The 24,426-nt window shown below is 37.2% G+C and overlaps 1 protein-coding gene across 1 annotated transcript in view; it reads right to left on the bottom strand.

The window, feature by feature from the left end:
* The window catches only part of LOC131162158 (T-complex protein 1 subunit beta), a 38,990-nt gene extending 15,232 nt beyond the window's left edge, over positions 1-23,758 (bottom strand). The window contains exons 1-6 of the mRNA XM_058118347.1: positions 23,380-23,758; positions 19,311-19,367; positions 19,167-19,223; positions 2,753-2,818; positions 2,525-2,636; positions 1,036-1,164 (exon numbers count right to left, since the gene is read on the bottom strand). Of these exons, the coding sequence (XP_057974330.1) occupies positions 1,036-1,164; positions 2,525-2,636; positions 2,753-2,818; positions 19,167-19,223; positions 19,311-19,316 (370 nt within the window). The 5' untranslated portion in view covers positions 19,317-19,367; positions 23,380-23,758. The remainder of the gene's footprint in view (positions 1-1,035; positions 1,165-2,524; positions 2,637-2,752; positions 2,819-19,166; positions 19,224-19,310; positions 19,368-23,379) is intronic.
* Positions 23,759-24,426: the final 668 nt, after the last annotated feature.

Below are 24,426 nucleotides of genomic sequence, written 5' to 3' on the forward strand. Positions count from 1 at the left end.
TCAGTTCAGGCTATTCAGATTTCTCAGGGTCAAAATTGTTGAAGAAAAAACCTGCTAGGTGCTAGCTAGCAACCTAACTACATTCCTCGATTTTTTAAAAAAATTTATTAAACTTACTACCAAGTTTTTAGGCTTATTTTATTGAGAGTTGTCATAAAATGCCAAATATAAAATTTTTTAATTTATTTTACATTGTAAGTAGAACCTTACAATCCACAATCCAATCCTATGGAAACCAACCCCCCACCCCCACAGTGTTCCTATGTAAGATCCCGATTCTAACAACCTTGCCTTCAAGTTGTAGCCCTCTAGAAAGGCTAAGATTCTCAGGCGGCCACTATTGGTCTCCACAAGGACAAGGTACTTGTCATGTTTGTTCGTGCTCAGTTGCAGCAACAAGACTTTTGTCCTTGTTCCTTGTTCAATGAAGCCATGATGTCGCTGTGAGCCCGAAAATCTTACAAAGCCGCAAGGAAGTTGAGGAACTATTCAAGCTCCAAGAAAATAGAGATTCTTCATCCTCTACGATATTCCATGATTCTGAGGATGTTGATGTTCTCACTTTCAATAACCAGGTCAAAGGTGTTCCTCTCAACCATCACCATTCGCTTTGCGTCAACCATGGGTTGCTTCTTAGCAAATCTTTTATTAGGACAAAATAAAATATAAATGTTCCATTGTTTAATGTGAGACATAGCTTGCATTATTTAAAATTGTTTACCCTAATTATGTTTCACCTAATTTCTCTTTTCCTCTATTTTCCTATTATTATCGTGTCAATTCCCCCACCCCCCCCCCCTTTTTTTTTTTAATTCCTGCCATTTTATTTGGGGTTGGTGCAACTGAAGACTTATAACCTCTTATAAAAATGAATGCAAATATAAGGAGAGTTTGAAGTTGAAAACTGAAAATATTAAAATTTTTAACTAAAATAAATTACAACACTATCATCTATAGTTGGTACTAAACATGATACTTCCTAAAAAACAAGAAAAGCCGTATAAAATAAGATACAAGAAGAAGCATACAACAAACCTGAAATTATGGTCATTGGATGAATCTTTGTGGCCACCAATTTTTCTGCCTCCCTTAACAGCTCCCCAGCAAGAACAACAACTGATGTTGTCCCGTCACCAACTTCATCATCTTGCACTTTTGAAATATCTAACGACAAACTAAGGATGACAATGAAGTAAAATATATAACCACCTTCATTCACATAATTGTAGTTTATGAGATGGACAACTGCAGCATTAATTGTAGTTTGATATTATAGGTGCTCTGCTAGCATAGCAGTTAAGGGTTAGAATCATATAATAATTCTTTATGTGGTGGAAATCAGCCCAAGGGTTGAAAGATATTCATTTTTCATTCCTGGAGGGTATGAAAAGGGATCATGGGAGGGGTGTCGCAGATTGTTCAGTCATGGTGGGTGTTTTGAAGCTTAAAAAATTTTACAAGATAAGTCAGAAAGGTAAGATATCGGAACTCATTGAAACGGAGCTCAAATACTAGCAAAGATGATGTAACTGCTTCAAAGGTGAATGTCAGAGGGGAAGCAGAAAACTGAAGTTCAAATCCTGTTCAGCAGGCGAGGTTTAAAAGGGGTTGAAGGTAAGGGGTGGTGTCAATGAGCTCACCAACACAACTGTGCATGTAGAGCGGAGTGGGTCCACCAGTCAATATTATTTTTAACTTGCACCAGCTGCAATCTTGGATAATGGTGGGACCTAAATGGACAAGTTACTCAAGGGACGAACGATTAGAGCTATCTTGGAGCAAGGATTAGTTCTAAGGGCTCATCAAGTTCCTGCACATTTACAAATACTCAAAACTACCAAAGTTCTAATTCTGAACCAAGCTAAAGAGATGGCTTCAATTTGGACAAGCAATCACAGTGTCAAGGCCACTCGAGGGAGGAGTTCGGAGGCACACAGGTTCAAGAGAAGCTCAAGTGCCGGAGTAGAAAAGGTGATGTGCTTCCCATTCTTTATTCTCTGGAAGTGGAGCCCCCAGTTCAATATCAGATTAAGTTGGGGAATGGAACTCACAGTATGGGATCAATGATTTGTTGGACAAGATGAGTTCAGAATTTGTTGATCTCGATCATCAAAATATTAGAATTGATAACAGTGCGAAGATATGCTGGAAAAAGTCATTGGCATGGAGCTGAGCAGCTTTAAGAGCTCAATATTTATGACAGAGGGAAAAAGGGGCTTCCACAATAGGATTTTTTTTATCAGCAAGGGGCTTCCACAATAGGTGTCTTAGTTTGCTTCCCCTCTATTATTTTTTTTTTCTCTTGCTCTGGAGGAAGTCTCATTCTATTTTTTTATTATTTCTTTCTTTCTAATAATATTTATTTCTCTATCTAAAGAATACACACACATATGCATGTATGATGCATGTGTATATTCATCTCACAGACATAACGGCAACCAGCATTTAATGAAAAAAACATCTTCCAAAAATCTCCGCGAACCACTATAGCATATAAAAATAATAATAATAAGAAGAAGGATACCAACAAGGACCTTCGCAGCTGGGCTGTCAATATGGAGGGACTTTAAGATGGTAGCACCATCATTTGTGACAGTTACACTGCGCCCTCTACCTGTTGATTGTAAAATTTTATCCTGCACAGGATGCACAAAGTAGCAAGTCATTAAGCAAGAGTACAGAGCAAAGGCTGGGCGCTTAAAGAGCAGCAATTTCTGATTTTAGCAAATTCCCATGTCATAAGAAACTTTACCATTCCCTTTGGTCCTAATGTAGTCTTGACCAAATCAGCAATTGCCATAGCACCAACAAATAATGCCTAAAGCAAAAGAACAAAAAACTATTAAATAATCAAGGAAAAGCAACATAGCAGGCAATGTCAACAAGAAACATAACAAGCTAACACAATCACTTTTAGAAGTATGGAAGACAAGAAGCAAACTAGATTATCACATAAAAAATCATTGATTTTGAATGCTTGTTTTCCTACGTGACCGTAGACACCCATTCTGCGCCTTATGGTTTTGAGTTCTTTAATTATAAAAAAAGAAGCTGACAATCTTGATGAAATACTTTTCGAGTGCATAAATTTTGCATTCAAAATTGCCTTATTAGCTGTACTTGCGAGCTCAGTGTTTCCGCAGTGGAGGATCATTTATCTTGCATGCTCCATGTGGCATTGTGATGGAGCATATATATTTAGTACACCCAGCTTGCTAAGTAAAGAACGAAATTGATGGGATCCAAGTGTTTTGGTGAAGATGTCACTGAGTTTAGAATGACAAGCAATGTGAAAAGTTTTGATCAAATTGGATTGCAGCTTTTCCCGCACAATATGGCAGTCTATTTCAATATGCTTTATTCGTTCATGGAATACGGGAGTAGGGGCCATAGCCCTATATTCTGCTTCAGCTGAGGATTTTGAGACAGTTTGTTGCTTCTTTGACTTCCAAGAAAATAAATAATCACCAAGGAAGACACCAAAACCAGTAATTGATCTTCTGGTATCCACACACCCTGCCCAATCTGAATCACAAAAGGCCTTGAGATGAAAATCAGAAGTAGCAGGAAAGAAAAGGTCCTATCCAGGTGCACCCTTCAAGTACCTAAGTACTCAATATACTGCATCTAAATGTGATTGCATTGGTTTGCCAAATATATTGACTCAAAACTTACACAGAATAAGAAATATCTGGGCGTGATATAGTGAGGTAAATAAGTCTTCCAATCAATCTTCTATAGGAAAAAGGATCTTCTAGAAGATCACCATCTGATTTAGAAAACTTGACATTTGTTCCATAGGAAATGCCACGGATTTGGCAGCCAAGAAACCTGAATCTTGTAAGATATCCAAAGCATATTTTCTTTGGCACAATGTAATGCCTTTGGAAGATCGAGCAACTTCCAATCCAAGGAAATACTTTGAAAGTTTCCAAATCTTTAATTCTGAATTTATTATCCAGAAATATTTTCAGTTCAGAAACTGAATTCAAATCAGTGCTAGCCAGAATTATATCATCGACATAAACTAGCAATACAATAAAAGAACCATTTTCTGATTTGACAAGTTAGGACAAAGGAAAGAGAGAGAGGAGCTCAACGGGGAAATGTAATTTAAGAATTTGAAAATTTAGGAGCTGCTTGTTTGGGAAATTTGCCCCAAGGAGGAAACTGAAGGAAATGTGGATGGGCAAATACTGAACTTACAACTAGCAAAGACTTGCACGTTTACCAGCTCCAGCTGGAAGCTGCTTGTGTGAACGTGCTGGGGAAGGAGTTGGACTTGGAAACCTGGGAGCCGCTTGTTTTGGAAACCAGTTCCTTGGGGGAGGGAGGTGTGTGAAGACTCATGATATGCTGAGAGGAATTAAAGACTAGGAAACAGCAGTACTGAATGAACTTAGAAAAGCAAAGAGTTGCTTGTTTGGAAAACTGGTGCTTGGGGGAAGGAAACTGCGAGGAAGGTGGAGGGGCAAAAGACTAAAAATGCTACTGGCAAATACTTAGGCATTTACCAGCACCAGCAGGAAGTTGCTTGGGCATAAATACTGTTGATGAGGTCATCTTCTCCTTCAACCTACACAACCACATTAATTAAAAAAAAAGTTCATATCATGGGGTGCTTTCAAAATTTTTCTTCCTTCAAGTGCATCCATTTATACTTTCTGATATTGCATTCTCAAATGCAACTTGCTTATCATTCTCCTTCTGCAACTCCTCACTCAATCACTCTTCTTCTTATTCCACTAGTGCACGTCTATTATGTCATCATGAAGAGAATGTCGTTTTGCTCCAATTCATCCAGTTATTTGAGATTGATAGTGAGGTGTCTGTTTTTTCAATGCGGTGTGATGGGCATTATAAACCAAATAATGTGTCTTGGAAAGAAGGGAGTAATTGTAGCACATGGGACGGTGTCACCTACGGGTCATGTCATCGCCCTAGACATTAATTGTGGCATGCTTCTTCCGAATGGTACCATCTTCCCCAATACTAATAGCAACGACCTCTTCTCCCTTCGCCATCTTTCCAAGCTCTATCTTACTAACAATGACTTTAGCGAATCCCCCATCACACCTGAGTTTGGGCGTGAATTACCTAGTTTGACCCATCCCGACCTCTCAACCTCGTTTTTTCAGGTTCCATTCCCTCTGAATTATCCCACCTTTCCAAATTGATTTCCCTGAATCTATCTTACAATAACCTAACTTTTGAACCTCACAACTTCAGAAAGCTCCTTCACAACCATACAAAAATAAGAGATCTAAATCTTGCCGTTCTCAAAATTTATGAACTTACACATGGTAATTTCTGGATGAATCTATCTTCTTCTCTCGCATCTCTTAATTTCGATAGTTGTAGCCTGCAAGGGAAATTCCCAAGTAGCAGTAATATTCTCAGCCTACCAAACCTAGAGAAGCTTCACCTTTCCAACAACCCATCCCTCACTGCCGAATGTCTAGAAATTTTTGCACTTCAAAACAACTTGATTCAAGGGCTACTGCCAATTCCACCACCCCATGTCTCAGTCTTTTCAATGTCAAAAAGTAAAATAACATTAGAGATCCCTTTAGCGGTTTGCAATGCAACTTCCTACAGTATTCTTGATTTGTCTAATAATAGCTTGAGTGAAATGGTTCCTCCATGTTTGTTCTGCTGATATTGTCATTGTACAAGTTGACGGTTATGAGATTTGGAAGGCCACTTGCTTGATAAGGAAGAGGACCTACCAAATTATTAGAAGAGAAGTCATGTAGTTGGAGTTGTGACCCAAAATAGTTAGGAATTTGACTAGTAAAACTATTATATTGAAGCATTAAACGGATGAGCGAGCTACTTGTTTTGGAAACCTATGCCTTGGGGGAGGGAAGTGTGCGAACACTCATGGTGCTGAAAGGAATTAAAACTCGAAAACAGCAATACTGAATGAACTTAGAAAAGCTAGGAGTTGCTTGTTTGGGAAGCTAGTGCTTGGGCAAGGAAACTGCGGGGAAGGTGGAGGGGCAAAAGACTTAAAATGCTACTGGCAAATACTTAGGCATTTACCAGCACTAGAAGGAAGCTGCTTGGGCATAAATACTGCTGATGAGGTCATCTTCTCCTTTAACCTGCACTACCACATTAATTAAAAAAAAAGTTCATATCATGGGGTGCTTTCAATATTTTTCTTGCTTCTAGTGCATGCATTTATACTTTCTGATATTGCATTCTCACGTGCTTACTTGCTCATCATTCTCCCTCTCCAACTCCTCACTCAATCACTCTCCTTCTTCCACTAGTGCGCGTCTATTATGTCATCATGAAGAGAGTGTCGTTTTGCTCCAATTCAGCCAATTGTTTGAGATTGATAGTGAGGTGTCTTTTTTATTCAATGCAGTGTGATGGGAACTACAGACCAAACACTGTGTCTTGGAAGGAAGGGAGTAATTGCTGCACATGGGACAACGTCGCCTACGTGTCATGTCATCGCCCTAGACCTTAATTGTGGCATTCTTTCTCTGAATGGTACCATCTTCCCCAATACTAATAGAAACAGCCTCTTCTCCCTCCGCCATCTTCGCAAGCTCTATCTTACTAACAATGACTTCAACGAATCCCCCATCACACCTGAGTTTGAGCGCCAATTACCTATTTTGACCCATCTCGACCTCTCAAACTCATCTTTTTCAGGTCCCATTCCCTCTGAATTATCCCACATTTCCAAACTGATTTCCCTTGATCTATCTTACAATAACCTAACTTTTGAACCTTACAGCTTTAAAAGATCCTTCAAAACCAGACAAGAATAGGAGAATTAAATCTTGCCGGTATCAAAATTTCTAAAGTTACACCGGGTAATTTCTAGATGAATCTATCTTCTTGTCTCACATCTCTCAATTTGGATAGTTGTAAGCTGCAAGGGAAATTCTCAAGTAGCAGTAATATTCTCATCCTACCAAACGTAGAGGAGTTTCACCTTTCAAACAACACATCCCTCACCGCCTAATGTCATTAACACCAGCACCCTCACTCTGTTAGATTTGTCTGGAACAAGTTATTTGGAAAATGTGCCAAATTCAATAGGCAATCTAAAGTCCTTGAAGCATCCAGATCTCTCCAGTTGCAATTTTGATGGGGCAATTCCTACACCATTAATTGCAAACCTCACGCAGCTTGTCCGTTTAATGCTTCAATACTTTCACATGTCAAATTCCTAGCTATTTTAAGTCACAACTCCAACTACTTGACTTCTCTTCTAATCATTTAGCAGGTCCCCTTCCTTATCAAGAAAGTGGTCTTTCAAATTTCATAACCCTCAACTTGTACAATAACAATACCATCGGAACAAACATGGAGGAATCATGTCACTCAAGCTATTATTAGAAAAATCAAGAATCCTTAGGGAAGTAGCATTGCAAACCGCTAAAGGGATCTCTACTGTCATTTTATTTTTTGACATTGAAAAGGCTAACACAAGGGATGGTGGAATTGGCATTGGCCCGCAAATCAAGTTGTTTTGAAGTGCAAAAATTTCTAGACATTTGGCGGTGAGGGATGGGTTTTTGGAAAGGTAAAACTTCTCTAAGTTTGGTAGGCTGAGAATATCATTGCTACTTGGGAATTTCCCTTGCAGCTTACAATTATCCAAATTGAGAGATGTGTGAGAAGAAGATAGATTCATCCAAAAATTACCAGGTGTAAGTTCGAAAATTTTGACACCAACAAGATTTAGATCTCTTATTTTTGTTAGGTTCTGAAGGAGCCTTCTGAAGCTGTGAGGTTCAAAAGTTAGGTTATTGTAAGATAGATCAAAGGAAATTAGTTTGGAAAAGTGAGATAATTCAAAGGGAATAGGACCTGAAAAAACGAGGTTGAGAGGTTAGGATGGGTCAAACTAGGTAACTGACGCCCAAACTCAGGTGTGATGGGGGATCCGTTGAAGTCATCGTTAGTAAGATGGAGCTTGCAAAGATGGCGTAGGGAGAAGAGGCCGTTGCTAATAGTATTTGGGAAGATGATACCATTCAGAGAAAGAATGCCACAATTAATATCTAGGGTGATGACATGATCCGCAAGTGATACCATCCCATGTGCAACAATTACTCCCTTCCTTTCAACACATAGTATTTGGTCTGTAATGCCCATCACACCGCATTGGAAAAACAGACACCTCACTATCAATCAAAAACAACTGGCTAAATTGGAGCAAAAAGACACACTTTTCATGATGACATAATAAATGTGCACCAGTGGAAGAAGGAGAATGATTGAGTGAGGAGTTGGAGAAGGAGAATGATGAGTAAGTAAGCACTTGAGAATGCAATATCAGAGAGTATAAATGGATGCACCAAAAGCAAGAAAAATATTAAAAGCAGCCCATAATATGAATTTTTTTTAATTAATGTGGTAGTGTAAGTTGAAGGAGAAGATGACCTCATCGGTAATATTTATGCCCAAGCAGCTTCCTGCTGGTGCTGGTAAATGCCCAAGTATTTGCCAATAGCATTTTAAGTCTTTTGCCCTTCCACCTTCCCTGCAATTTCCTTCCCCCAAGCACTAGTTTCCCAAACAAGCAACTTTCAACTTTTCTAAGTTCATTCAGTACTCGTGTTTCCTAGTCTTTAATTCCTCTCAGCACCATGAGTCTTTGCACACCTCCCTCCCCCAAGGCACAGGTTTCCAAAACAAGCAGCTCCCAGCTTTCCAAGTCCAACTCACGCAGCTCATCTGTCTAATGCTTCAATATAATCGTTTCATAGGTCAAATTTTTAACGATTTTGAGTCACAACTCCAAATATTTGACTTCTCTTCTAATCATTTGGCAGGTCCTCTTCCTTATCAAGCAAGTGGCCTTTCAAATCTTCTAACCCTCAATTTGTACAATAACAATATCACCGAAACAAACATGAAGGATCATGCCACTTAAGCTGTTATTAGACAAATCAAGAATCCTTAGGGAAGTTGCATTGCAAACAACTAAAGGGATCTCTACTATCACTTTATTTTTTGACATTGAAAAGACTGAGACATAGGGTGGTGGAATTGGCAGTGGGCTGTGAATCAAGTTGTTTCGAAGTGCAAAAATTTCTAGACATTCGGCGGTGATGGATGGGTTGTTGGAAAAATTTCTACACTTTCTGATATTGCATTCTCAAGTGCTTACTTGCTCATCATTCTCTTTCTCGAACTCCTCACTCAATGACTTCTTCTTCCACTGGTGCACGTCTATTATGTCATCATGAAGAGGGTGTCGGTTTGCTACAATTCAGCTAGTTGTTTGAAATTGATAGTGAGGTGTATGTTTTTTCAATGCAGTGTGATGGGCTTTACAGACCAAATAATGTGTCTTTGAAGGAAGGGGTTAATTACTGCACATGCGACGGTGTCACCTACAGGTCCTGTCATCGCCCTAGACCTTAGTTGTGGCATGCTCTCTTTGAATGGTGCCATCTCCCTCACTTGGTTGGATTTGTCTAGGAAAGGCTTTTCTATAAATGTGCCTAGTTCCATAGGCAATCTCAAGTGCTTGAAGCATTCGGATCTCTCCAAGTGCAATTTTGATGGGGCGATTCCTACACCACTAATTGCAAACCTCACGCAGCTCATCCGTTTAATGTTTCAATATAATTGTTTCACAGGTCAAATTCCCAACTATTTTGAGTCAACAACTCCAACTACTTGACTTCTCTTCTAATCATTTGGCCGGTCCTCTCCCTTATCAAGCAGGTGACCTTTCAAATATCATAACCCTCAACTTGTACAATAACAATATCACCGGAACAATACCGTCTTGGGTATTTGTCTTGCCACCTCAACTCTCTAGTCCTATCCATTAGTTTCAGTATTTTTAATTTTTGGGCATAAACTTTTCACTTAACCTTGCATCCCAAATTCAATCATCAAGCTGCACAGGCTAAGCTTATCTTGATCTTTCATCAAGTAATTTAAGTGTCATCTTACAACTTCATTTTTTTTCAAACATTGAAAAGATCGAAGCTCTTTACTTTTCAAATAACCACTAGCTGTCATTATACCACACAGAAAACACCAGTCTTCCTCCAATTTGCTTGTGTTATCTTTGTCCTCTTGCAACATACGTGACTTTGCAAATCTAAGAGGCTCAAAGAACCGAACACATTTGAACCTATCTGCCAACAAAGTCTCTGAGATTCCAAAATGGGCATTCAACATGTGGAATTATTCCCTCTCATATTTAGATCTTTCTTTAAACTCCTTGACACATGTGGATCAACAACTGATTCCAAGGAAGAGTCTAGAAATTTTTGTACTTCAAAACAACTTGATTCACGGGCCACTGCCTATTCCACCACCGCTTGTGTCAAGTCTTTTCCATGTCAAAAAATAAAATGACAGAAGAGATCCCTTTAGTGGTTCGCAATGCAACTTCCCTATGGATTCTTATTTGTCTAATAATAGCTCGTGTGGCATGATTCCTCATGTTTGTCAAGCTTCAATTATGACCTTGAAGTGCTGGATCTTCGAAGTAGTCAATTTCATGGCACCATTCCAGATAATTTTCTAGAGGGATCCAAGTCCTCGCTGTGTTTGAGAAATATTGACCTAAACAACAATCAAGTAAATGGACCAGTATTACGATCTTTGATCAATTGCAAGATTCTGGAAGTTCTAGATCTTGGGAATAATAAGATAGTTGATGCATTTCCCCATTGGTTGGAAGGTCTTCCACATTTGCAAGTCATTATTTGGCGATCAAATTGATTTCATGGTCCGATTGTGAGTACTTTTAAGACAAATGCTTCTTTCCCCAAGTTGCGAGTCATCGACCTCTCTTCAAATAATATTAATGATCACTTATGTCATCTCAATCATAAGTGATGACAAACTCGGGATTGTGTTCAATGAGGAGAACAATATGGTTATGTTTTTAATTCCTACAATTTACTCTGGAACCTATGTTCATCCAGCCCCACTAGAAGGATTGGAGGGTGTTTCTATTTTTGAAAACAATGGATTGGGTAACAATCCCAAGTTTCCAAAATACGATGAGTTTAAAAATGTACCAAGTTGGCTTCCTCGACTTATACGCCCCACAAATTGATTCTAGGAGAGGTTTAAGACTGCTAAATATGACAAAACTACTAGTTGTTTAGGAATCACACCCCTAAGCTGGTTTGAAGATAGATCCAGCATTCAATCATTGTCAAATTTCCACTGAAATATACCATCTGTAAGCCTATTATGTGAAAGGTTAAGTCCTCAAAGTGACTTAAGATGCCCAATTGGCTTCGAAATCCTTCCTTCAAAACTATCATTCAACAAATCAATTGCTGTGAAGATGGTCTGGATTAGATGCATACGAATTTCAGTCCCTTTCAACGAAATCCTTAGCAACTATTGATAATATGAAGTGGTCCCAATATATTCCAGTTTGTATGTTGATGCATCCACGTCCATCATACTTATCCAACTTTCAAGATATTTTGATGGCAAGTGACCATTAAAATTATTTGAAGAGAGGTCGATGACTCACAACTAGGGGAAAGAAGCATTCGCTTTGTAAATACTCACCATCGGACCATGAAATCTATTCAATGGCAAAACAATGACTTACAAATGTGGAAGACCTTCCAACCAATGGGGAAATGCAACAACTATCTTATTATTCCCAAGATCTAGAACTTCCAAAATCTTGCAATTGATTAGTCCAACTACTTGATTGTTGTTTAGGCCAATATTTCTTAAACACAGTGAGGACTTAGATCCCTCTACAAAATTATCCAGAATGGTGTTATGAAATTGAGTACTTCAAAGATCCAGCACTTCAAGGTCATAACTGAAGTTTAACAAACATGAAAAATCACGTCACTCGAGCTATTATTAGACAAATCAAGAATCCATATGAAAGTTACATTGCAAACCGTTAAAGGGATCACTCCTGTCATTTTATTTTTTGGCATTGAAAAGACTAACACAAGTGGTGGTGGAATAGGCAATAGCCCATGAATCAAGTTGTTTTGAAGTGCAAAAATTTCTAGACACTTCCATGGAATCAATTGTTGATCCACACGTGTCAAGGAATTTAAAGAAAGATCTAAATATGAGAGGGAATAATTCCACTTGTTGAATGCCCATTTTAGAATCTCAGAGATTTTGTTGGCAGATAGATCTAAATGTGTTAGGTTCTTTGAGCCACTTAGATTTGCAAAGTCACGTATGTTGCAAGAGGACAAAGATAACACAAGCAAATTGGAGGAAAGACTGGTGTTTTCTACGTGGTATAATGACAGCTGGTGATTGTTTGAAAAGTAAAGAGCTTCGATCTTTTCAATGTTTGAAAAAAAAAAAATGAAGTTGTAAGATGACACTTAAATTACTTGATGAAAGATCAAGATAAGCTTAGCATATGCAGCTTGAAGATTGAATTTGGGATGCAACCATAGAGCTGGTTAAGTGAAAAGTTTATGCCCAAAAATGAAAAATACCGAAACTGATGGATGGGACTAGAGAGTTGATTTCAAGACAGATATAAAGATTCCATGGATGGCAAGCCAAATACCCAAAACGGCACTGTTCTGATGATATTGTTATTGTACAAGTTGAGGGTTATGATATTTGAAAGGCCACCTGCTTGATATGGGAGAGGACCAGCCAAATGATTAGAAGAGAAGTCAAGTAGTTGGAGTTGTGACTTTTTAGTTAGGAATTTGACCTATGAAACTATTATATTGAAGCATTAAATGGATGAGCTACGTGAGGTTTGCAATTAGTGGTGTAGGAATCACCCCATGAAAATTGCACTTGGAGAGATCCGAATGCTTTAAGCACTTGAGATTGCCTATGGAACTAGGCACATTTCTAGGAAAGCCTGTCCCAGACAGATCCAACCAAGTGAGGGAGATGGCGCCATTCAAAGAGAGCATGCCACAACTAAGGTCTAGGGCGATGATAGGACCCGTAGGTGACACCGTCCCATGTGCAGCAATTAACCCCTTCCTTCAAAGACACAGTATTTGATCTGTAAAGCCCATCACACCGCATTGAAAAAACATACACCTCACTATCAATCTCAAACAACTAGCTGAATTGTAGCAAACCGACACCCTCTTCATGATGACATAATAGACGTGCACCGGTGGAAGAAGAATTCATTGAGTGAGGAGTTCGAGAAAGAGAATGATGAGCAAGTAAGCACTTGAGAATGCAATATCAGAAAGTGTAAATGGTTGCACCAAAAGCAAGAAAAATTTTGAAAGCACCCCATGATATGAACTTTTTTTTAATTAATGTGGTAGTGTAGGTTGAAAGAGAAGATGACCTCATTAGTAGTATTTATGCCCAAGTAGCTTTCTACTGGAGCTAGTAAATGCCTAAGATTTTGCCTATAGCATTTTAAGACTTTTGCCCCTCCACCTTCCGTGCAGTTTCCTTCCCCCAAACACCAAATTCCCAAACAAGCAACTCCCAGCTTTCCTAACTTCATTCAGTAATGGTGTTTCCTAGTCTTTAGATCCACTCAACACCATGAGTCTTTGCACACCCCCACTCCCCCATGGCACAGGTTTCCCAACAAGCAGCTACCAACTTTCCAAGTCCAACTGCTTCCCCAGCATCAGCCTTGAACTTCTCTCTCTTTTCTAACTTCTTTCGGTACTGCTATTTCCTAGTCTCTAATTCCTTTCCCAGCTGTCTTTGCTCCCCTATTTTTCTTTTCTTGAGAAGAGAACCCTTTCAGCAGCATGTTATGTGAAAAAATAAATTCTAAATCATTTCCAATCCATCCCCTGATTATACACCTATTATGTGAAAAAGTAAATTCTACTAAGAAGATCTGTTATCTCCGAGACAGAGGCAGAGAGAGAGATTGTGTGAGAGCGAGAGAAAATTTTCTTATATTATCTGTGTGTTTCAAAATGCATGAGCAGCAGGTACTTATATGCACTGCTGAAGACAAATGCGAATGCAAATATATTTCTAATAGTCCCCCTTAAGATGGTGTTTGAGTGAAATTTCAGAAACAAAACACAAAAGGAATCAAATAAAAAATTGGATAAAGAATATTTGGTGGAGGGCTTGCTAGCAATTTCCTTTACTGGTTCTCGAAGCAGTACAGATGCCTTAGCCTTATGAAAGTGTGGGATTTTCACTGTCTTGCAGGTTATTCGGTAGGTACAGAATGCCCATATCTTTACAGGAAAGAAGATTACGCATTCTATGCTATTGGATCAGATTCCTTATTTGGCTTCGCTTTGGGCTGTTGCAGCTGGTTGCTTTAAAGGGGCATATTTTTGGACTTACAGCAAGATTGGCTGGCTTACTATTTTTATTATAATGCTTTATTCTTTTCCTTTTTTCTTTAAAGGAGGATCTATCTATTATGCTCCTTATTGTACTTTTTCTCTCATTTTCTGAAATTTTTTCTTTTCTATTAAAAAAATAAAAATCAAAACCTCCACCCCTGACTGAGGTGGTGAACCTAGTTGCCTACCCCAGAGCTAGGATGATCAATGAGATTTGCCATGCAGTTGCACCTCGATTTTCTGTTGAGTAGCACGTGACGCAATTTTTCACTTTCAAAAAGTAGTTTTTCATTCATACTACATAGTTTTAGAGAACTTCCCAAGCATAGTTTTAGACAACGATGGCAATGCAGGTAACAATAATGGTCGCGGTTTAGCAGTTGCCATCATTTCAGATGTTAATGCATAATGAATGCCGCATCCAAGAATTCATTTTATCACATTATCTAACTAGTATAAACTTACAGATTCACATGTTGTGACTCCAAAATTTTACATTATAATGTCTTAAATGATTTTTACCAAATTTTTAAATCAAGTCACACATAACATGCTAAACATTTTGAATTTTATATTGGAACTTTTGTTGCTAAATGGAGAAAATCCTGACTTTTACTATTGACTATTATATTGAGCATAAATCCAATATAAACTAAGAAACCATATTTCATATTTCATAGCATAATCATATAAAAACATACACATCTAATCAAAGGATAAGCAGTACGGTGCGAAGAGTGGAGACAAGCTGGCTTCAATTGAAGTTTTAGTCCAATTTTTTTTAAGCAATAAAAGGATGTAGATGTATGTACAAATATAATTTCCAACCAATAGAAGAAAAAACTTTAAATATTGTTTTTGCCCACCCATGTAACAGATGACTTGTTTTCTTCAATTAATTTGAGTTTAATTATTCAATATTTGATAGTATCTATGATGAATATAGTTTATAATTCCATTTCAAGTTTTAAAAGCTTGAAATATTTTAAAAAAATATAACTTAGAGGCAAAATTTTGCCAAAACAATTTTCAACCAGTCTGGGAACATAACAAGTGTAACAGATCATAAATGCTGTTACAGCACCATAGTGGACTGTCGCAGATGATACGCATGTGCATTTGGACACTAGAGAGATATCGTCTATTTCAGAAGGCATCGTTAAGTAACAGTAGCGATGAATTTTTAAAACCATCATCAACAACTACTAGTTGACGGTATCAAGCATATAAAGAATGAGGCTTGCAAAGCAAGCTCCCTAAAGTTCTTTGTCCACATTCTGGATGAAACCCTTCCCTTAAGGGTCCATTCAGCTCTTTTTCTTTTTCCATTTTTTTTTTTTTTGGATTACCACCACCTCTACATGGCATACAATTAAGAAGGTTTATTTTAAAAAATAATATCCTCCTTTGTAGAACCTCTCCTCAACAGGGACCTTGCTAAAGGAGTATCTGGTCACCTAACTTATAAAACTACCACTCACCCCCTTAATGGACATCTCCCTTTGCAAGTAAACCCTCAGCAAAGGACTTCTCAATCTTGGAACTTACATATGGTTGCATCATGGTGAGCATCTTCTTCCGTTTCACTTAGGTTTAATTAACAGAGTTCAGTATGACCTCTTTTTTTTTGAAAAACCCTCTTTATCATCAAAATCATTTTTCTAAGTCCTTATCCATCTCTTCAAGGCATTCAAAGAAAATCTTCACTCAACAATGCTGTTATATTGCTAAAAAAATTGGGCTTATTTTTTTTTTTTATAAGGATCACAAAAAGAAATGTTCTTTAAACCCTACAATTACTTCCCAGCAAGCAAACTACATGGACTTGGATGCCTTATTCAACAAAGGCAAGCAATTGGCCTGAGATCCAAAACCCAAGTCCAAACCCAACCCATCCAAATCCCAATGCCTTTCTTTTTACAATAACTGAATTGCATTTAGCTAACTTACAAAGTTGAACCAAATAATGTGAGACCCTTGTAGCATGAGATGGATGCCTCACACCTTCCCATGTCATAACCTAGTCCTCTAACGAAGAATTTTTGAGTCCCTTTCTTACATTAAAATTGAACTCCACCTTATTTTTTCAAATCATTTTCAAATACAATATTCCCACCCCCCCCCCCCCTCCTAAAACAAATGACATGGTGACTATTTTTTTGAACAAACACTTCACTATTTTTTAGAATCAAAGTAAAGCCCCATGCCCAAACCTATGGTTCTCTTCTCACAAATAGCATTTGATGACAAAGAATGTTTTAAAAGTAACAACCAGTGTTTTAAAAGGTGAACCGTTCGGTGAGGCGAGGCATAAGCATTTTGGGACTGTATTTTTTAAAATAATTAATAAAAAAATTTATATATAGTATAAAAATGAGAAATATGTTAGAATAGTGGAGAAACAAATAAAAACATAATTCTTAAGTATCATATAGGCATGTTTCAGCAGGTGCAGCAAGATTTAAGCAATTAAAATCAGAAACAAAAACCTCAGAGACAAGAGATGAGAACCTCAAACCCGTCGGACAGAGACGAGAAGCATGAAGGAATCTTCGGAGATGGGCAAGAAGCTTGGCCGAATCATAGGAGGAAGTCGTCGAGTCGTCGGAGAGGGAGAAGAAGCTTCGTCTAGAGAGGAAGAGTCAAGAGAGCAAAAGCTTTTTCGAGGCTTCAAAGAGAGAGCAGAGCCTTCGTCGAGGCTTCAAGAGAGAGCAAAGGCTTCATTGAGCTTCGTTGAGGCTTCGAAAGAGAGAACAGAGGCCTCATCGAGGCTTTGAGAGAGAGCACAGGCTTCGTCGAGCTTCGTCGAGCTTCGACGAGGCTTCGAAGAGAAAGCAAAGCTTCGTCGACAAAGCAGAGGAGAAGAAGCTTTGCAGGAGAGGGAGGGAGGATAGGGTTTCCATGTGTTCTAGGTTCTGGCCTTTTAAAAATGTGTTTTAAACCAGGAATACCAAAAGGCGTATGCCTTGAACCTAAGGCGTAAAAAGGGGAGTTTTTTTGCCTAATGCGTACGCCTTCTCGCCTGAGGCGCTTTTATGGAGTTACGCTTTTTAAATTATGCCTTGGTGCGTTTTTGGCCTAAAACGCCTCAATTACGCCTTTCAAAACACTGGTAACAACTGAAGCTTGCCTCAAAACAAACAAATAAAACACCCCAGGAGGATGTTTGGTTCATGGCATTTTTAAGATTCCTAAAAATGTAATGTCCATAGCATCTCCTTCCCACATTTGTTTAAGCATGGGAATTTCATGAGGCTGCAAAGTTCACTTTCTTGGGAATGCAAAGATTCCCACAGAACATGAGAATACTCCCCCCATGGGTAAGTTTCATGGGAATCCCATCCCTATGGGAATCTTACTTTTTGGATCAAATTGCCCTCACTATTTAAGCAGGTTGGACAACAATGACCCTATAGTATAATATTATCTCACTCTATTATTATTATTAAAATAATAAAGTATTAAAAAATAATATTATTGTATATTGCCCTCAATTATTTCGATTATCTAATTATTTAATTGTTTATTTTTCAAAAATTTATGATTTTTAAAAATTTTACAACATGAATTTAATTATGTAAATGTAGTAGGTTTTTATGTTGAAAGTATAATTATTATTTATATGTTAGTTATGCACATGTCAAGGGTATAATGGTCGTCCTCTTGAAATGCTAGCCAGAATTACCATGTTGAACCAAACGTTGATATAGGGATCTTTTGTTCATTCCTCAGAATGTTACAACGTGAAACAAACAAAAATATTCCCATTAGATGGGCATCCCATTCCAGGAATGTCATTCCATGGGAATATTTTTTATGCCACAAACCAAATGACCACTAAGACATAATCCGAAGTACCAAACTCTCTAGAGGCAAAGGCAAAGTACAGCGAGGCTTATGCATTTGCATAGAAAGTGCACCTTCCACACTTTTTTTATTGAGGCTTACGCATGTTGATCTTGTGCATTTAAATCAAATTTGGCTTTAAATTATGTAACAAAATATAACCATAGGCATGCACAAAAGGAATAAGGAATGCTCTTATTCGGATTAATCCCTAAAACTCTTGAACCTAAATCTTTTCAAAACAATTGAAAGTTGCAGCTTGAATCATGAACACAATTTGAACTTTGCAATGTTATCATATCTCTTAGCATGGTATATTTAAATGATTTTAAGTCTATATGCTTAGAATGAAGAGAAAGTAGTTTACTTAGTTTTTTTTTTTTTGAATTTACAAATCATATTTGATTTTTCCATTTTTATTTTTCCATTTTTTCAAGATATACGTAGAATATCTATTTATTCATTCATTTAAAATTTTCCAAAAGACTTACACCTTAATGCCATGGGCCTTACATTTCACCTTATGAGGGTTAAAATGCCCTGGAATTATGCCTTCGCCTATTAAAACGTTGATCATAATCAATGATTAATTTGGTACCATTTCATGCCTACTTGTTTAGTCTTTAAAAGCTTGTTTCCTTGGGACATTATTTTCAAACATCCACCCAACCCACCAAAAACACAAAAACAACAAAAACAAACAGACACAAAATACCCAAAAAGAAAAAACAAAAACAAAACAAAACAAAACAGAATAGAAAAAAACAAAAAAATAATAATAATGTAAAAGTCTAATCAAACAAAAACATGGAAGCAGTTTCATTTTTACTGGCTTTCTGGTTCTTTACTCTCAAAAAAAATACTTCAAACTGCAGGACCATACAGAACCCGAAGTAGCAGCATCTTATGCAAGCCTTTCCAGATTTTATTAAAATATTTTACCAAAATCACATTTTCAATCCATGCATGCTCAAAAGAAAACCATAAAAATATGCCTCAAACATTTCACATATAAGATTTCTATCACCAAGAGGGGCATCGAAGAAGTGAAAGAAGACTTACCATTCTAGCACGCTCCCCCTTTTCTTCAGTTGCTTCATCTTTTAGAAGTTTCTCAACCTACAACATGTACCCAGTCATCCCACTAAAAATGAACAGAAGTATCTCAATATACTGGGACTCTAGGACTATTAGTGTCCAACATACCGCCATGAAGGAGAGCTAGAAAACAGCTAGCGTAAGCGTTGGAACCAAATAAAGTGTCTGCAATAAAATATTCAAACAGTAAGTAATAACAAAATATTTTATGCCAATAGAAGAGCCAACTATATTCGCAACATCAGCATCAAAAGGAGATGTTACAGTGAGTAATTTTGTTGAGTGGTTATCAGTTTCTACAAGAATTTCTACCCACTACTATTTTCAACACTTTATCAACAACTGAGCAGATAAAATTAATTATTTTATTGTCATAACCTGTACTAATCTCTTTTCATGTGGTAAGAAACATCACAATTTTGTTGATTAATTTCAACATTGTTGAAGTACTTCACAGGAAAATGTCCAATAAGCCCTTAAATCATCTAAGATCTATCAGACGCTAAAACAATCCTCATGTTTACTAGGGTTTTGCAATTGATTCAGCATATATAAGCTTAGAAACATGAGTAGCAAATGTCAAGGTTTGATAACACACAGATGCACAAAAAGGTAGAGAACATGCTTTTTTTGTGGAAAAGGAAGGAGAGGAGTTTGTTGATGTCTGGAAATGATGACAACATGTAGATGCCTAACGAAATATTTGCAAGCCAATAGAGTCATATAGGCCTCACGTTGGCCCACCCATTCAAAATGAACTAAGTCCAAATAATGTCCAAGCTTGTCAGGTATAATCATTTGAAACATGCTAGAGCTACAAGGCCTAAATTACAACCCCCTCCAGGCCTACCTGTGGCCTCCAATCTTTTTTGCAGCATTCAAACTTCCTAGCCCCTATGATCACCGTGCTACTTGTGATCCCTCCTTTTTTTTTGGCAATCTATAGACTCCCCTTCAAGCTACTCAGAGCCTCTAGGCTACCTATGGCCTTGAGCTACAGTTTCCAAACCCACTAGTTGTTCCCTTTAGGTTCTTTATAACCTTCAAGCTACCAGCCTTGCGGCCTCTAGGCTACATATAGCCTTAGCCTTTGGACCCATATCCTTTACCACATAATTTCAGCACTTATTTAAAAGGGCTTCTTCTGAATGCGACTGTAGCCAAGCATAGGCTTCAGGGACTGTATTTTATTAAATTAAAAAAAAAAACATAAAAATTTAAATTCAGCGTAAAAAAATTTAAAATAATAAAGAAAAAATAATAAACAATTCTTAAATCACATGTAGGTCATGTTTAGCTCACATACTCAAATAAAGCATGTCATAAGATAATAAGCAGAGCTCATTGCACAAAAACAGTAGCTCAAAGTTCAGATTTTCTTTATGGAAACAACAAGCAAGCCTTAAGTCTCACTAGGTAAGGTCAGCTACATGAATCCTTTTTCGTCAATATGCACGATTTTGGGCAATATTCTCTGACAAATGAAGGGCTGCTAAATCCTAACGCACTATCTCATTCCGAGTTATTCTAAGTCCATCGCGACTCCTTCTACTACAACTAACATTTGCTAACTCACTCCTATGCATCATTTGGCCTATGCTGCACCCGCACAAATCATCTTATCTACACCTCCCTAATCTTATGTTCTATATGTGCTATGTCTAACTTGCAACAAGAATGTCCATTCTTTAACTTAGCTTTTACAGTTATACCACTCATCCACCTTAGCAATCTCATTTCCAAAACTTTTACTTTTTAGATTTGTTGTTTCTTAGTTTCCCAACATTCTGCCTAGCATTCTAATCCATATACCATAGCCAGTCCTATAGTTATCCAAACTCTTTTTTAATATTAAGGGTATTCTATGATCACACAACACATCGAAGCATTTCACCATTTTACTCAACCTGCTTCAACTCTATGTTCATATCTTCTTCAATCTCTCCTACAGCCAAGGCCTTAAATTTCAGCTTTGATTCAAATTTTGAGGCTCCAAAAGTACAGAAATTTCGACTTCAATGTCAATTTCGAATTCAATTTGAAAAAATAATGGAAATGAGCACAAAAGCATGGAATTCTTGGTGAAACTTTAGAAATGGTTAACAAACATAATAATGTAAGTTTAAACACATATATGTTTGTATGAGGTGGAAAAGTTGTAATGTAGTATGTGTCTCAAGCGTATGTGTAAGATAATGTGTATTAAACATATTTAGTTAATACAAATGAAATTCATAAATCATTTAAATATTATTTATTATACAAATAATGATAATTTAGACATGATTGGTTAAAAAAAATGTTGTTTCAAGTTTTTTTTCATATAATTTCAAAAACACTCATAATAATATTTTGTTCAAGAAAAATAAGCAAAATAAATTAAGAGAGAAATTTCACTTCACTCCTAAATCTCTCATTTGAATTTCAAGTAAATTTCATTGCATAGTTAAAATTTCAAATAGCTTTGCTAAAATTTCAAGACTTCGATAAATTTCAAATGATTCGCTAAGATTTCGATGGAAATTATCCAACATGGAAATCGACTGTCATTTCGATTTCGAAGGTGATGGAAACTGGAAATTTCGACAAAAATTTTGATAATTTCGTGGAAATTTAAGACCTTGCCTACAGTTTGCATGATGGATCCATGTAATTGAAATCCACTAGTGTTAGTTTTTTGACCATCAAGTCTAATCATTTATCAAATATTCCCCCAACCACATGTCATGTCTTCTTTCTGCTTATGTTAAAATAAATAGGGCGTAGGTAAAGTTAAGCCGGCTTGCAAACTACTTCATGCTGGACTCCCACAATAACTTGACTCAAATTTGAGTAGCTTGACCTAATTCTACTCAAGTTCATATCAAGTTAGAGCTACTCAAGTAGCTTAACAAATCGAGTTCAAGTTTTGTAATACTAATCACAAGCTTAATCAAGCTTTTGTGCTTTTATTATTTTTATATTGCATAATTATTGTGGTATACATTTTATACATACATTTAATATTATATATATTTATAGATGTATTTAAAATTATTTTTTTATTAAAGAGCTTAATCAAGTCAAGCTCAAGTTTCAAGGACTTGCAACCAAGTCAAGTTCGACTCAACAATTTAGGGACCAACTGAGTTCAAGTGGAGTTTTGCATTAAGTTCAAGTATCCCACTATATCAACTCGACTTGACTCGAATACAACCATATCTTAAAACCTCTATATTCTTAAACTTCTCTCCATAGTTCCACTATTCCACCTTTAGATTCATCAATTAAGACAATATCATTTACAAACAATATATATCATGGGATTTCATTCATTACTCATACAAAAAGACATGAACTTGAATCAGACCCTAGAAGCACACCTATTATGCATAAATTGTAATCCTAAGACTAATCATTACTATCATCGCATATATCTCTAATGACATTAGTACCTACTACATACTCCTTTTTATCTAAAACTCATCATAGAACTTCCTTAGGTACCTATCTTGGGCGTTCTCATGTGCAAGTGAGTCTTCTTTTGCCTAAACTTTTTCATTGATCTTCATAATAGATAGAAATATTCTAAAGTTGATTTCCCAAGCATAAAAACGAGCTAATTTTTTGAAACCCTCCTTTCACTTTGGAAAAAATTAGAAGAAGGACAAGAAACAGTGGAGCAAATTGCAGGGAAACAGCAGCTCAAAGTTCAGCCTTTCATTATGGAAAATCCAAGGTGGGGAAACAAAGGAACAGCTGAGATCAATGAAGAAAACAGCAGTTCAAAGTTCATCCCTTCATTATGGAAAGGAGGGAAAAAAAAAACAAAGAAACAGCAGCTTGTTGGGAAACAGCAAACAGAAACTCAGAGTTCAATTTTTCATAAATGAACCCTCCAACTGCCTTTTTGGGCTAGGATTTGATCATTTCAGATTATGTCTTCATTGCGTTTGGATGTCTTAGGGGTGAAAACCGAAAAATGCGGTTTTAAACTCAGTCGAACCCAAACTGAAACCGAACCGAACTAGCCATTCCATGGAGAACTGAATAATGGGCGGTTAGGTTACAATTTTTTCAGCTGTTAACCAATTTTTTTAATATACAGCAGTGCATCAAAGTGAATGAGCAAACTAGACCTTCAGCAATGAGCAGCACACTTATTCATAAAAACGAGGAAGAAGAAGAAGACAATGACCTTGAGGCGAGGCGACTACGGTGCAGCCCACGCAGTAAGGCGGCTACGCTCGCAACTCGCAAGAGTTCACGAAGGTGCTGCGGCCGGTCTGGACTCGGAAAATGGGAGAGGACTCAGAGGAAGCGATCGAGGGTTGCGGAACTGCTATGCACACAACTCGCAAGGGTTCACGACAGTGCTATGGCGGGTCTGGACTCGGGGAATTGAAGAGGACTCAGAGGAGGCGATCAGATTGCAGCGCTGCGGCCGGTCTGGAGGCAGAGGCAGAAGGTCGATCGCAGATCACACTCGACCACTCGCACAGTCACACAATCGCACTCAAGAAAGTGAGAAACCCTAAATCGCAATTCAGATTTGAAAAAGAAAAACTCAAACCTGTGTGGTTCATATTCCAATGTGTCGCATCCTACTAAAGCTAGGACCGTGGACCAATGATATTTTGACACATATTTATTTATTAATATATATAATTTATATTCAGTTTTTTTGTTAGACCATATCCTTTATACCGAAATCGAAACTTAATACAAAAAAATTGGACCGCTTGTGATTTTAGTACGATTTCGATCTATTTTCTCTGTTTTGGTAATTTTGTATACCACTAGGTGTCATAGCCTCAAAAATGGATCAAGACACACCTCAACTTTTACAACATTCTATCAATGCCTTATGCAAAAGTCTTATTCTTAATGGAAGAGTTAGTGGGATGAGTGCAACATGTAAGTCCAAACCGTTGTCCTAGCTCATGTTAAGTACAATGTCAATAAATGAGAGACTAATTAAGTTATGACAATAAATAAAACTATTTAGTTGTTTGATGGTCTTTCACTTTTCATCTTAATCATCTCTCATTATAACACCTATTTTGAAGACTTCTATCATTTATTGTAACAAGTTTTTGGTATGCAATAATGAAAGGGAATGACAGGGAAAATGGAATGGAATAATTAATTATATGGCAAAAATGTAAAATTACAAAAGGTCAATTCCATTCCATTCCATTCTTACGTACCAAAAGATCATTTGTCTTATCAAGACAGACTAAGT

The sequence above is a fragment of the Malania oleifera genome, chromosome 8 (genome assembly GCF_029873635.1).
Source record: "Malania oleifera isolate guangnan ecotype guangnan chromosome 8, ASM2987363v1, whole genome shotgun sequence".
In the NCBI taxonomy this organism is placed as follows: domain Eukaryota; kingdom Viridiplantae; phylum Streptophyta; class Magnoliopsida; order Santalales; family Ximeniaceae; genus Malania; species Malania oleifera.